Source organism: Natator depressus, chromosome 2 (assembly GCF_965152275.1).
Source record: "Natator depressus isolate rNatDep1 chromosome 2, rNatDep2.hap1, whole genome shotgun sequence".
Lineage (NCBI taxonomy): Eukaryota > Metazoa > Chordata > Testudines > Cheloniidae > Natator > Natator depressus.
In genome coordinates, this window is record NC_134235.1 from 186,088,649 (window position 1) to 186,103,430 (window position 14,782).

At 39.5% G+C, this 14,782-nt stretch overlaps 1 protein-coding gene across 5 annotated transcripts in view; it reads right to left on the reverse strand.

The window, feature by feature from the left end:
• DNAJC13 (DnaJ heat shock protein family (Hsp40) member C13) overlaps nucleotides 1-14,782 on the reverse strand; it is a 101,080-nt gene that overhangs the window by 63,048 nt on the left and 23,250 nt on the right. For 4 of the 5 annotated variants that reach the window (XR_012638252.1, XM_074945552.1, XM_074945550.1 and 1 more), the window contains exons 3-16: nucleotides 13,462-13,537; nucleotides 12,429-12,578; nucleotides 11,161-11,202; nucleotides 9,127-9,327; nucleotides 7,859-8,065; nucleotides 7,670-7,765; nucleotides 7,176-7,267; nucleotides 5,590-5,756; nucleotides 5,400-5,479; nucleotides 5,151-5,320; nucleotides 2,880-2,979; nucleotides 2,388-2,495; nucleotides 1,264-1,419; nucleotides 540-596 (exon numbers count right to left, since the gene is read on the reverse strand). Coding sequence is in view for 4 of the 5 variants with exons in the window: in XM_074945552.1 (XP_074801653.1) it covers nucleotides 540-596; nucleotides 1,264-1,419; nucleotides 2,388-2,495; nucleotides 2,880-2,979; nucleotides 5,151-5,320; nucleotides 5,400-5,479; nucleotides 5,590-5,756; nucleotides 7,176-7,267; nucleotides 7,670-7,765; nucleotides 7,859-8,065; nucleotides 9,127-9,327; nucleotides 11,161-11,202; nucleotides 12,429-12,578; nucleotides 13,462-13,537 (1,702 nt within the window). In the remaining variant the exon portion in view is untranslated. The remainder of the gene's footprint in view (nucleotides 1-539; nucleotides 597-1,263; nucleotides 1,420-2,387; nucleotides 2,496-2,879; nucleotides 2,980-5,150; nucleotides 5,321-5,399; nucleotides 5,480-5,589; nucleotides 5,757-7,175; nucleotides 7,268-7,669; nucleotides 7,766-7,858; nucleotides 8,066-9,126; nucleotides 9,328-11,160; nucleotides 11,203-12,428; nucleotides 12,579-13,461; nucleotides 13,538-14,782) is intronic. The other variant, XM_074945551.1, reaches the window with a different exon arrangement.

Here is a 14,782-nt window from a genome sequence, read left to right on the forward strand (position 1 = left end):
CCTTGTCTAAGGACTTGGGGAGGACCTCCGTTTGTCGAGGGCCCATTTGCTAGATCAGGAAGGCGGCCTTGAGCCCGTTTAAAGCCAGTCTATTTATCCAAAAAATCCTTTGTCTAGGAGCCATGGAGGAGAATTCAGTTTGAACTAGTGGCACCTCTCCCTGGGGGCAGCTTCAATGGGCTGATAATGGAGAAGGTACATTAGCATCCGTCTCCTACTAGAGAAGGTATATCCAACAGCTCAACATATACACAACTGCATTTTTACTGCAATGGACCTCAAAAGGTATTAAACCTAATTCAATACAGTTTAGCTCAGTTCAAGAAAATTCAGTCTGTCACATTATATATGTACAAGCCAGAATAGACTCTCATTCTCCTATAGTCTGAGGATCTTTACCACTGAAAAGTTGGAACTGGTTTTTACTACTGACAAGCTGCAGATTCCAATTTCCTATTCAGGAAAGAAATAAAGCCACATTCAACACTTCTCAGCATGTTATCCCAAAGTAATTGTTATTTTAAAAAAAAAAAACTCACCTCTATTATTGCCTTCATAACCAAACCAGCTCCTTTTACAATTGCCATTGAAGGGTGCTGAAAAGAGTTCGTTACAATTTAGCAACAGCACAAAGTAACTTCCATTTTTATGGGGAAATGAACAGTTCAATGGATAGGAAACTGAACTTCATCTAGGATGCAGTTCTGAATTCAGCTCTGGTCAAAAACTACCAAATTTTTAGAGCTCAGGGCCCCTGAAATAAATTAAGAGTTCTGACCTGTTCCTATGAATAAGAGTCCATATTACAGTCATGCCAAGAGCACTACTGGCAGTTTTCTGGGTACTCTCAAAGATTGAAATGATCAAATGGACTTGGAAACAATTCTTCTCGGCCTGGTCCGCACTACAAAGTTTTACAGGCAAAACTTACCATTTGCTAGAACAGCCTTATATGCAGCCCCACACAATTTTAAATCCTGCTGACAAAACCCTGAGCTTCTGTTGGTCAAATTAAACCAGTTCCCAGAGCAGAACAAACCTTCTACCAGCACTCTTCTACTGGCAAAATGCCTGTGTGGATGCTCAATTACTTATACTGGTACAGAGAGAGTTCTCCAGCAACAATCCCACAATGCCACTGTCCCCACAGACTTTTTGAACTCTGCAATCAGTGACTGGAAGCCCATGCCCCTTTGAAATGCCTCTGTTCCTGCTAGCACATAGGTATGGCTTTAGGTAGTAAGAGAACAAAAAAGGTCTCACCTGAAAGAGCTTAAAGAGGGTTCTCCCATTAGATGCTACCATCTCTAACAACATATCAAACTGCTGCCCTTCAGTTGTCTCACTATACGGAGCACAGAGGGCAAATGTAAGGAAGTCCAGAAGTGAACTAATAACAAGGGCACCTGTCCCATGATCCTGAAATTTAAATGAAGTGTATAAGAATTTTAATCATAGCAACTGGTTTTAAAATCTTTTGCTTAGAATTTTTCAGTATTGTCCTTGAGCTACAAAAAGGAGTACACACACTTCCCCCCACCACCGTTACCTGTATTCTACTTGTAGCTAACAAATAGCAGTATTTCAAATACAGAAAGATAAAAACCATTGCCATCATTTTAGTGTGGCAAAACAAAAAAGTTTCCAGAGCATCCCACACAGGATTCACAGCAGCAGTGAGTCCTCTAAACAGAGTTGAAAGTCTTTTTTTTTGAAAACCAGAAAAAGCTCAAATAAATCAGAGCACTACAGATCAGAGGAGCGACAGTTTCTAAGTAGTCCTTTTGGATTCCTTGCAGGAGTTTGTTTTGTTGGAAAGGATTGACTTAACGGGAATGCTTTTCTGCCTATATTAGGCTGAACACATTCAAAAAAAGCTGATGAGAGCCCTTTAAGGGCATGTCTACACAGCCCTGCATTTTGGACAAAGGGGGTTTGAATAGGACCAAAGTGCTGCACTGTAACTCCTCTGTGTGGATGCTGCAGGCACAAACTTAAAAGTCCCGAGTTACCATGAATTTAGTTCTCTTTGGTAACTCAGGACCTTTAAATTCACACCTTTAGCATCCACACAGGGGAGTTACAGCATAGCACTTTGGTGCACACTGCTATTCATATGCCCTTAGTGGAAACAGCAGGGCAGTGTAGACTTGCTCTTAGGTTCTGTGGAGAGCTTTCACTCATCTCCCCAGATACAAACTGACTGAACACAGCCTCAATATCAATTACAGCTATATTTTTGTGTTTGAGCCATCTGTGCGAACTTCTCTTATGGCAAAGATACGCACAAGCTTACATTAAAGGACTTGCTACATATGACCTGTCAAACCCTCAACCGTTAATATTTCAGTAATTTTTCATGAACTATGCCTTAATCTATGACTTACCACATGAGAATTAAATTTCTCTAATAAGTTTTCCAGAAACTTCTTTGAAGAAAGAAGGGAAGCTTTGTTCAGCTGCTCTTGCCTCAAGTCGTAATCATCATGCATAGGCTATTTGACAAAGAAAGCATTCACAAATGCAGTCATATTTCAGCCTTCGAACTCAACTTAAAGATCTGAACAAGTCTTTTGATGTAGCTGAATGAAGCTACAGTCCACCAAAATTTAATACTAACAGTGAACTCATGACAAAGGAAAAACAAGCTAGTTAGGAGAGTGAATCCTGTTTCTACTTCTAAATAACCATGGACAACCGAGTCTACTCATGTGATATCCTACTATTTCAACCTGGGATATCTTATGTACACTGCAAGATACGCATGCACTACACTTTCCACACAAACCCCATTTTCAGTGCCTTGCAGTTCACACATTTAATAGTTTCAAAATAGGTAATATCCTATTCTGTAACATAGTTGTGAGTTAAACACTTACACACATGAGAGCACACAGCATGTCAATAGAAGCATGGGTTACTCCATCATTATTTCTTTTAAGAGCTTTTACCACCTTAACTCCTAGACGTTCCCGAAATCTGTCACAAGAAAAAAGGTAATTTAAAATGGATACTGCAAGTGCATTTACATTTTAGGTATCAAGATATTTTTTTTTTAAAAGCTTTTGATATCAAGCCTTTGAGCAGCTCACTCAGTATTTAGGGCTCGTCTATATGACCTGTTAGTGTGCAGCAAGCTGGGGTATAAGTCTACCTCACGCTACCCTGCTGCATACTAATGGCTCATTTTCACTACCGTGCTACATTGGTGCCACTGCATCACATCAGGTGAAGACACATTGCGCCGACAGGAGAGCACTCTCCCGTCAACGTAATTACTCCACCTCAACAAGAGACGGAAGCTATGTCAGCAGGACAGCATCTCCACCAACAAAGTGGCGTCTACACCGCGCTAAATCAATGCAACTTACATTGCTCGGGCGGTAGTTTTTTCCACACCCCCAAGTGACGTAATTTATATTGACTAAAGCCGTAGTGTAGACAAGGCCTGAGTTTCTGCATGGACCCTTCTGCTGTGCACTAAAGATTCTGAAGTTCACTTTGATCTACTTCCATTTCAAAGCAGAGTAGATCAAAGTGCACTACAGAATCTTTAGTGTGCAACAGCAGGGTCAACATGGAGAGTTAGGATATGTCTACATAGCAAAGAGAAAAACTGCAACTGGCCCATGCCAGCAGACTCTGGCTCGTGCTGCAGGGCTGTTTCACTGCTGTGTAGCCTGCCGGTCTTGGGCTGGAGCACAAGCTCTGGGACCCTCCCACGCTGCAGGGTCCTAGCACGCAGGCTCCAGCCCGAGCCCGAAATTCTACACAGCAGCGAAACAGCCTTGAAGCCTGAGCCCCATGAGCCTGAGTCAGCTAACACCAGCCAGCCGTGGGTGTCTAGCTGCTGTGTAGACATACCCTTAGAGCCCAGCAGGATGGTGTGGGGTAGACTTAGCGTGGAGCAAGCTGGGATGTAACTGCTCATATGTTCACAAGCCTTTAGAGGACCTCTCTCTATATATTTTCCTTTTCTTTCATTTCAACTAAACAACGCACATTATGGCCAAAAGAAAGTGGAGTCCTAAAGCCCAAAGTCAGAGTTCAAAGTATGACATAATGGCAGTTACAGTAAGGACATGGACTTACTAAACGCACAACAAAGGAAATTAGCTATCACTTTACATGACCAGTGAAGAGTTTACAATAGACTAACGCCCAAATAATCAGAGAATTCAGTTCTTAAAGAAAAAGTAAGTATAGCTACAAGAAGATTTTATTTTAATTTGCCCAATTTGTTCTATTTATAAAATTTTTCACAATAACCTTTTAAAAGCCACATACATACTCTTAACACATATAATGAAGGCTGAACTGACTTCATTTTCACAAAATAGCCTAATTGCAATAGTGAACAAGACATGCACAATTTCTTCAGAAAGTCAGTCAAAAGGTTTCCAAGATTCCATCTTAAAATCTTTAAGCCAATTATGAGTATGCCAATTTGCAACATCTCAAAACCTACTTCCTTCACTTCTTTCTTTTTCCCCCTCAAATACATGCAATCTAAGGTGTAACTGACTTTACACTAAGCTTGGTGCTCACTGCACCTTTTATCCCCTGGGGAATGTATGGAATTTGTAATTGCAGCTGATGTGTCACCAGAAAGATTAAACCAGAGGTAGTCAATTATTTTTTAGTCCAAATTTCTTGGTGAAGGTATAAGTCAAGGTCCAGAAGCCAGAGAAAACAAAAAACAATAATGAAAAGTAGTAAATAAAGATTTTGGGGTTCATTCAAAAGTGTCTGGCACTCCATCTATTGACTACCCCTGGATTAAACCATTATATTTGTTCAACGGGGGAAGAAAAAAAAAAATCAGTTCTGAGTGTTCTACCAGTAAATATTTAACATACACTATAACTTAAAAGCAGAACCATAGCTGGCAACGCTAAAAGATTAAAGCTTAGTGTTGAGAACCCCTAATTTAGAAACTGTCAGCAAGATGCAGTTTACGCTATCACGTGATCCAGTACCGACCACCTTATAGTCTTACATACATGAAACTGCTACTTTATAAAAAAAGTTTTTCTGAAGCCTCAGCCATTATGGATGATCCCAACCTCAACACAGACTCAAAGTTTCAAGGAGACTAGTGAGTATAAGCCTTTAGAACATTATTTAAGCTGATAGCAGGAAACTCTTACTTAGGAAGCTGAGTAAAGGCAAGGAAACCAGCTTTTGAAGCAACTAGTCGTCTCACAGCTTGGAACTGGCTTTCAAGTTCTGCGTTAGATGCTACAATGTCCCCCTCTTGCGACAGTAATGCTGTTATGGCATTATTAATCAGTTTCTCCTTGTTTTCAGAGAACAGACCCTAATAAAAGAGTAAGAGCCATTAATACTTGTATAAAGTAACAAAACTGTAAGAGGTTGGGCAGAGAATTAATTCTTACATCTTGTGTTACTGCATGCAGAACTCCACTGTATGAGATGTTAGCATTGAACCTGAACACAGCATCTGCAAAATTACCATCTGCAATGAGAAACAAAATGTAGTTGGGAGTTACATATTTTAAACGGCTTAAAGATATGTTGTGCTATAGAAAAGAATGCACTTTGAACTGCAGTAAAAGCTGAGCTTACTTGGAGGAGCAGCTAAGAACCGGAGGTGAAGGCTCTCTACTTCCTCATCTACAGGCATACTCAGCAATCCCCAGCGCTGACCTTTGTGCGTTGGGGTCATTTTCACACATACATCTCTATTGCCAGAGGCTCTTACTCCATCCAGCAAGCTAGCTAACAGGGAATCTCTGAGAAGAGAAAAATGTTTAGACACTTATTACCCTGTGAATTAGACACTTAACTGGAAAACTATGATTGTTATAAGGAAAAGGTTGAGCACACTGACTGAACCGTAAGTACATGCGCCCAATATTTCTAGTGGAATTCACACAGATCAAGGTTTTCCACTCTTTAAAGTATGCAATGCTACCAAATACAAACAACTGCATGAGCCAATGACCTGACAAACTATAGTGGAACTCTTCCACTAACAATAAGAGATATGTAAAGTGATAGTGGATGGTGCAGTATGGTAGGGAAAGTAGTATTTCAGCTAGACTAGATTTTTCTGGCCTATTTTTTCTTATATGTGCTACATTCCTTTTTAATTTTCTGCACACAAGCACCTTGCTCTACAATCAGAGGTGCCCAGCCTATGGCCCACGGACCATTCACAAGCCACCAGAGCATTTCAGAAGACCCACTGCCCGCTTCCACACAATATATTAACATCTCATTCATTAGCATTCTGCTGTCATGTTTACATCATTTTAGTTTTCACAAGGGTGTAAACAGGCTGTTTCTATGTACAGTATTGTCTGACTAAATACATACAAAATAAGCTGAACTTAAAATATAAATCAATACAGGTGACTTTAAATCTTAATATGTAATCTGTTTGGCCCACATAAGGTTGTGCTTAGGTTTATATGGCCCTCCTGTGTAATAAGTTGAGCACCACCACTCTACATGATGCCCTCAGCCACATTTAATCCATACAGGTATGGTGGACAGACGAAGAGGGGGAAAGGGCGGGGGACGAGGAGAGAGGAGAGACCAGACCAATTCAGTCCAGACAGTAAACAGCACTGGCACATGGTTACCAGCTAAACATCTAGGATTTAACATATTAGCTTTCAATCAATACTTGTTTCTCAAGATAGAGCTTGTTAATACTGTCTCTCTCCTCTAATCAACCTACTTCCTAACACTCCAGTTTGTTTAAATAGCACGTCTAACTACAAAACTTTTCAAAACCTAGTCAATTACCTTGACACCAAGTGGACAAAATGTATATTTCTAACTGACCCTCTCTGTAACTGTTCACCTGTATGGGATAATATAAGTGTAGGAGATAAAAAAAAAAAAAAAAAATTGTAAGTTTCTTCCACTATCCCATTTACTGAAAGCAGATATGGAACACCAAGGAGTTCACAAATTTAAGTGAAACGCTGATGACACATGGGGAGATGTCACATGTTATCTGTTTGAGGTAGTATAGGCATCTTCAAGGGGGAAGTTAGAGAATTGAAGGCAGGCTTTGAATGAAGTGAGTCTGAATCTGGCCCTTGAAGGTGTTGTTTTTAACTTCACACAGCTTATATTATACTTTTGTCATTCAACTAATTTCCCATTTACATTTCCCTGTAATCAAACTTTTAAAATACCTCTCTGTTGAAGAATATCTTCGGATTTGTCCCTTGATAAATTCAATGGTAAAAAGCTGTGGATTTTCACAATCACGTACTAGTGCAAATACCTAAAAAGAAGCCATGTAATGAGACCACCACACTTATAGGAAGCATTTAATGCAATTCTCAGGTAGTCAAGGAAGTGAATTGTTGAACCAATGCTCAATGTTACAATATATACTCAAGTTTCAAGGAAATGACACCCCCCCCCCAAAAAAAAAAAAAAAAAAGAACTGCAAGTGTAATCAGAACTTCCTAGAATTTGTTTTGTCAGCTTTTTTGATTTAGGTTTTTTCAAAATGAATCCCAAGAATGGTTTCTACATCTTTAGAAAATGGGGTCTGACAGAATGAACACAGTAAACAGTACTAATGAGTGAACTTCAATTTTAATTGTCATGTTGCAGTAGTACTATAGAATATTGTATTTTAATAGTCAAATGTATTATTCTAAACAGGATTGTCACCTACCTCTCCTAGAGGTTTCAGTGTCACAATATTATACGTAGCAGGATCCCGCTCTACTAAGCAAGTTTCTGTAAGGGCTAATATTCTTTTCACAGGTTCCTTAAAGAAAAAACATGTTAGAAAAGGGGACCTCTTTTTTAGCCACCTAATAAATCAAACAAATAAGATGTAGTCTAAGTTTGTAGGCCTTACCGAATGTCTAGGTGTTATTTTTTGAACAACAAATTCTGCTAAAGATGTGATAGATTCATCATTGCTGTATTTCCCAAAGCGAAGGCTCAAGTATTGCTCAAATTCTAAAGGTTCTTTCCTTATTCGGAGGGAGATGCCTATATAATTGCCAGCATGTTCTATTGCACTTTTGATAATTTCTTCCCTTTGCTCAGATGCAAACATGTGCTGCAAATTTTAGGAAGATATATTTAGGTAAGTTTAACACAAAAAATAAGAAAACTGAACATCAGCTGTAATCAGCTCAGGCTTAAAGTTTCTTAATAGTTATAAAAAAAGTAAACTTGTTTATATTGCATGACAGTCTGATTTTTTTTTTTTTTATTAGTATCATTTACTAGTGAATGTTGTTAACTTGAACAAATGACATACTTTCCCCCCTCCACACAACTGGAAACACTATGACAATAAAGAATTAACATTTCTCCACAGCACTTTGTAACTTGACCTCGCTAGTTAAAATGGTTATAAAAATATTTTAAGTAAAGACATTTTCCTAAAATAATCAGAAAAAGTATTATTCAGAAGTTAATAATCAACAATACCCATTAAGTTTTTTGTAAAAAAGAAATAAGAAATTAAGTGTGTCTTGAATCACTTAACTCATGTTTCCCTCTTTAATAAATAGAAAATTAAAACATATAATTGTGGCAGCAGTGATGTAAAGAATCTAAAAAGTTAAGGTAATTCCTACTGCAGAGCTATCTTATTTTGCTGCAGACCATTCAATTGCTTGCAGTGTAGTCCACAATAAGTGGCTTCGGATTTTTATTTTAATTCTGCATGGCTGTATGGGTTCTCTGCTCCCTCATTTTAATTTGTTCCACTCAAGTTTATGCACAGGCAGATAATAGCCAGTCTCCCAGTTAGTACTCAAGGGGACTTGGACAGAATTCTGTATTAAATGTTTTATTGAACCAACTTCTGTTGATGAAAGAAGCTTTCAAGGTCTGTGGAGATTAAAAGCTTGTCTCTTTCACCAACAGAAGTTGGCCCAATGTCACTGTCATATCCTAGGACCAACATGGCTACAACACTACCAATATTAAATGTTGTATAATTGGCCCTGTTGAACTTACCAAACTATTCAATCTACAAGCCATTTATTATCTGCCATGGTAGTGATTTGAACTTACAGGCAGGAGAATGAGACAGCCTCATACTTATTCTGTTTATGTAAAACTTCTCATGACTTGATATGCGTATGTATAAAATGTTATAATACTCACCAATCTACTAAATCCTCCATAAAGTATAGCGAAACCTCCCTGATAGTCAGAGAGATCAGCAAAACCTTCAATATTTCTGTAGTCATAGGAACACAGGACTTTATTAGTTGCAGGATTAATTTGATCAAACCCTCCAGGAGTCACTTCCAGAATCACAGGTTTTCTCATGTCACTCCAGTGATGCTTATAGCAGTTGTATCTCTATGAAAGAAGAAACTGCTCTTAAGTCCAGAGAAAACCAGAAAGATTTCTTCACCGCCTGAGGACTACATCTACACATAACAGTTCTTTAATTTGAGATGGTTTTGTATGATCAAGCAAGTGTCCCCAATAAATCTGAAAGCCATGACAGCACAGCGTGGTTTGACCTATCTTTACATCGTAATTGATATAAGATTAACCCAGTCCTGACACACTGTTCACTTACGGTCTATTCATACTGCAACATGAGCCTGGGCTCAAGCCTATTCCCTCCCCGCATCTACACTGAAATTGTGCTAACCCAGTGCTCAGACCCAGGGTCCTGGGATCCTGCAAGGTAGGAGGACTCAAGGTAGAGTCCAGCTGGAACCCAGGGGTCCAAGCCCTATTGCTTTGCAGTGTGGCTGCAGCCTCGCTTGACTCAGGTCCTGGGAGTCATCCAGAAGTATGACAGTTCCATGAGACAACTATCCCAACAATCTGCAATCCACTCTGAGAACTGAAGTTACCCACCCTTGGTGAATGGGAGCAGCTCAGGTCAGTGTTAACCTATTCTCTTCTGATAGCATGCTTGCAGAGAGTGGTGATCAGAGAGCCTCCTGGGTTGGGTGATCTGTTCAAGCTTCCTGTAATGTGCAGGGTAGGTAGTAAAGTCTTCCCACAGTGCATCTTGGTCGTAGGGCTAGAGAAGCCACATTCTGCAAGGGACACTAGGGACTCTGGCATATGGTTACTCTGACTTGGGTCTGAGCACTGCCGGACGCCAGAGCCCTAAGTTTTAGCACGGGTTAGAAGAGTCTTAAATGCAGGGTTTAAATACTATGTAGACACTCAAACCCAGGGTTCCCTATCATGGGTCAGTTGACTCAAGTCCTACAAACCCTGGGCTTACATTGCAGTGTAGACATAGCCTTAGACAGGGAATCCCCAACAAATTTCAGCCATTAGAATCTTGATTGTTCTATAATAGTGCTATGGAATCCTTGTTTAGTAAAGTATCGCTTCAAAAAAGTCCTACTTGGTGTAATCCTAGAATGGTAATAGGCTTCTAGACACTCAAAAGGATATAAATGAACAAAGCCATCAAGACAGAAGACCTATTAAGATGCATTCCAGGGAGACCAGTGGATGTGAAACCACGTGTCAAGGTATGGGTGTTAAATGCAAAAATCTCATAAGCTGACGTACGACAGAGAGATTCAGTAGCTAGTTTCCAGTAAGCTCTTTCAAGCGCTCTCCATAAATCTGTTTGAGAAGATATGCTTGGAAGTTTTCCCCAACTCCCACTATACACCAAGAATTCTCTTCTTTCCTCCCCTTCACACTGGCTAGAAATGAAGTGGTGAAGTCCTCCCAAAGTACGTAAGTGCTACTACACATTTACTTTCAAATGCAAGTCTTTGCTGAACAGTGTTCTGATAACTTCACTTTAATTTCAACTATTTCTAATTAATAATATTCAATCTCCTTTTAAAGTGATTTTTGAAATAGATCTGCACTTCTGTAGTTTGCCTACTATGGTTACACCACATAAATGTAACTTGGTAGCAACCCTTGAAGTATATTTTTTCCAGTTTGTGCAGTTACCAGTACGTTACCTCTCTGCTCTCTATGGAGAGTTCTCCCATAATGTTCATCTCACATTTAAAAAAAAGAAAAGAAAATTGCAAAACCACAAAATTGGCAGGAAATTCAGATTTAGGTGTAGTAGGTAGCTGTAACTATTTAAAATATAAAGGGACATGGTCAACTAGAAATTAGTCTGTTTTTACAGTATTTGTAAATATGAAATGACTGGATCTGTAGTCCAATATAGACAGGCCAGATACTTGCCCTTCCTGTGATTTTTCCTTCTGAAAAGTCTGTTCTGAATCTCTGTAAAAAGGAGAATGAAAACAAATAATTCATTGTTCTAATTATTCCAGAAGGACTCCGACTTGAAATCTCTTTTGGATAGTCTAAAACTTAAAGATTTAAAAGTTGTATATTTAAAGTGCACCGTTTGTTTTATATAAACACATACATTCACTGGTAGTGAACAATGGAGCGATACTCAGACAGAGGCTCACGAGCCACAAGTACCGCTTTAATGTGCCTCCTGCAGCTCTTTACAGCAGGATATTAAAACACTGTGCAATTTAATTATTAATCAGTCCGAATGCTTTTACTGTGTTATTAACAAAGGTGAAAGTAAGCTGGTACGGTGTACTGGTAAGAAACCGGCCGCCGGTACAGGCCAGTACATGGCCAACGTTAAAGCGTTGCTGCAGCCAGAGCAAAATGGGCAGCTGCCCCGGGGCCGGGCGATTTAAAAGGGCAGTGGCCAGAGCCCCAGGCAGCGCAGGCCAGGCAACACGGGAAGCACCCCCAGGCTTTGCACCCAGCATGGCCCCTCACCAGGGGTCCCAGCTCCTCACCTGCTGGCCCCTCTGCTGCCATCCAGGGTCCCGGACACCAGCCCCCGTTCCTGACCCCAGCCTGGGGCTCTGCAGCCGCCCCCAGCTGTGATCTCAGCCTAGGATGGTGAGGGGTGCGGACAGGGGCAGAAGGAGGTGCAGCTCAGCACCCCCACCCAAAAAAATTGTTCCAGCTCCACTGGCCCCATCCCTTCCACTTGAGGCGCCGCACCTTCCGGTGGCCTGGAGCTGGGCCTCCTACACCATGCCCAGGGGCCTGGCAGCATTGCATACCAGTAGGAGATTTAAGTTACTTTCACCCCTGGTTATTAACCAATTAAATCATCAACTTGCATTAAGTTATTAACTTACTTGCTGTGAGAATACAAAATATTTAGTACTATAGTAAATGAAACATTCACACTACTGTGGCTCTTTTGGGTAATAGTGATCACTAATTTGGCTCCTAAACCATTGAGGTCTGAGTATCACCGGTCTAATGCATTCAGTAAATTGGAGTCTTACATACAAGTTATTTCAATGAACACCGTAGTCCAAGTATATGAATATCCATTTTAATATACAAGCACAGCAGCTTTCCTTCTCATCACATAAAATCCAAAGTGAACATACACTATTATTAGATTTAATAAGAAATACAGTAACATATCAAATTGGCTGAATAGCCAAATAACTAGTTCTTACCAGCGCTTCTGTAATGAGTTCTGTCCTATGGTCTGTAGAAAACTTAAGCGTTTCAGACTTCTTTCCACTCCCCTTACGAAAGGTGAGGCTGAATTCTGTTCCTTGCCCCTTTCCAACAGGACCGATACTACAAAGATCTCCATAAGGCCACTAAGGTAAACAAATTAAGGTCACTTGATAAGTTTCTATTAATGTAAGAAATAGAATCTTTTATATCCAAATGTAGTGAAACAGGTATTTAAGGGTGTATTTGTACCTCAGGTCTCTTTATAAGAGGGCTTAATTGTTAAAAACAATTAAGGTTATAACAAAACCCAACTCTCTAGTTTGTGATTAAAATAAAGGTACAGAGTAACTAAATAGGGCAGCAAACAGCATATACATCTGTTTTATGACTAAGCATTCAAGTTTGATGAGGAAGCTCAATGCAATGCATTCACTCTCTGCTGAAAGTGGTAGCTAGGAATTCAAAAGCTCAAGAAAAAGCCAACATTTCGACTAATGAAAAAGCACAAGGATCCAAGCAAACAAGGATGGAGTAGTGCAAAGTTGGGTAAAATTTGTGACCCTGTAGATCTCTGCTCTGCAGTGATTCCTTTCAAGGACACTGGAACTGTCAAGTAGTCCTGAGATAGCACACACACAAAAAGGGAAGTTGAAGGAGATTGTTACTTAGTAAAACAATTTTAGTTCTATTGTGTAACAGAACAAAGAAGACTATACAAGCTTCAAAAACCACCAAATCACCATTTAAATTGTTAGCTATTGCATCAGCTACTTTTCTTTAGCCTATAAAAGGACAGTTTGCCTGAGCAAGCCAAGTCACCACAGTGCCCAATCATGTAATTAGTGGAACTGACACCCCTTTTAGTTATGCTTAGTGTTTTTCACAAGAGAGAACCCTCTGTAAAACATAGCTGACCACACTCAAATATTAAGGAGGGGACAAGTCAGAAGAATATTAAACATGAACTCAGATTGCATTAGGATATCTTAATGTATCCAAGAAGGCTATTACTACATTTATCATTACCTGATTTGTAACTTCTAGTGTGTTCGGATTGTACGTAGTGATGGCATGGGTTCCAACTGAGAAGACTCTCTTATACCTAAAGCATACCAAAAAAGTATTTAGTTTAAAAGTATTTTCCTGAAATCTCAAAAAAACCAAAATATGTACAGATAAATACACTAATCACCCATTAGGAGAGAACCAACATAAGCCTAATCATAGTCACTAACCATTACAATGAGAATGGCCAGACTTAAAGTGAGTATGCTATTATTTCTCAATATAAAGGATTAAGTTTGCTAGAGTACTCTTTTATGCCTTCGTCTTTGCCCCTTTTCCAATGTGGTTGGTGAACAGAAGAGAAAGGAAAGGTTTAAGAATATTTAAATTGTTGCAGCATTCTCTCCCTCCCTGCCAAACACAGGAAGATCTAAGCCCAAAAACTTAAATAATGTGCACTGACAAGTTAGGATAATATTCGAAAGTACAAAATACCAATGGGAAACTTGCAATGGATATTTTCACCAACATGACTATATGTAGAAAGGCAAAAAAAAATGAGGGAGAAAATGGATATTCACAAATTCAAAATAGCATAAATTGAGACAATTCTGAATGTAGAACACAGCTTCCAACTAACAGTAACTACTTGAATAGTCTTCTCCAAGGAACTATACTGACGTAGTTCAACAAACACCACAACAACAAAAGTATACAAAAGCTGCACCAGAAGTTTGATGGTTTGTGTGGTTCAAAGAAAAGCCAACTGGTCCAAATCTATCAACTGCTAGTTTGCAGCAAGCACTTAGTATAGAGCATCTGTACAAATCTTATTTAAAAGAGTAACACCTCTAACTTCAAGATCAATCTGTGTTTGTAAATCAGCATTAACGTTTATGCAAATACAACAGCTAGAAATCTGGAATTAGAGTTCTACAAACATCTTTAAGTCATACCCCATTTCCCTGCCCCAGTATAATTCATCAAAAGTATTTGTAATTAGACTAACTATATTTTACATACAGACTTCACACATATTAAAGACATTTACATTCCTCAGCATGTTTCAGCTACCAAGAACCCTCTACTCAACGTGGCTGCAAATGGTGTGGCAGGAGTGCATCTCAGGGCTGACTGTTAACTATGGATAAGGTAGGTAAAGTGGGATTTCCCATCAGCAGAGGAGGTATTACGGAGACACTTTTCTCTGGATCATGGTGGAATGGTAAACAGGAAAGATTTCCTTTGAATTGCAGAGGCAAGCAGGCAGATCCAGTTCAATTGTCTATTCACTGAAGGAGGGTCTCAAAGTGAAGCGGTTCTTTATATCATGTGTATTCTG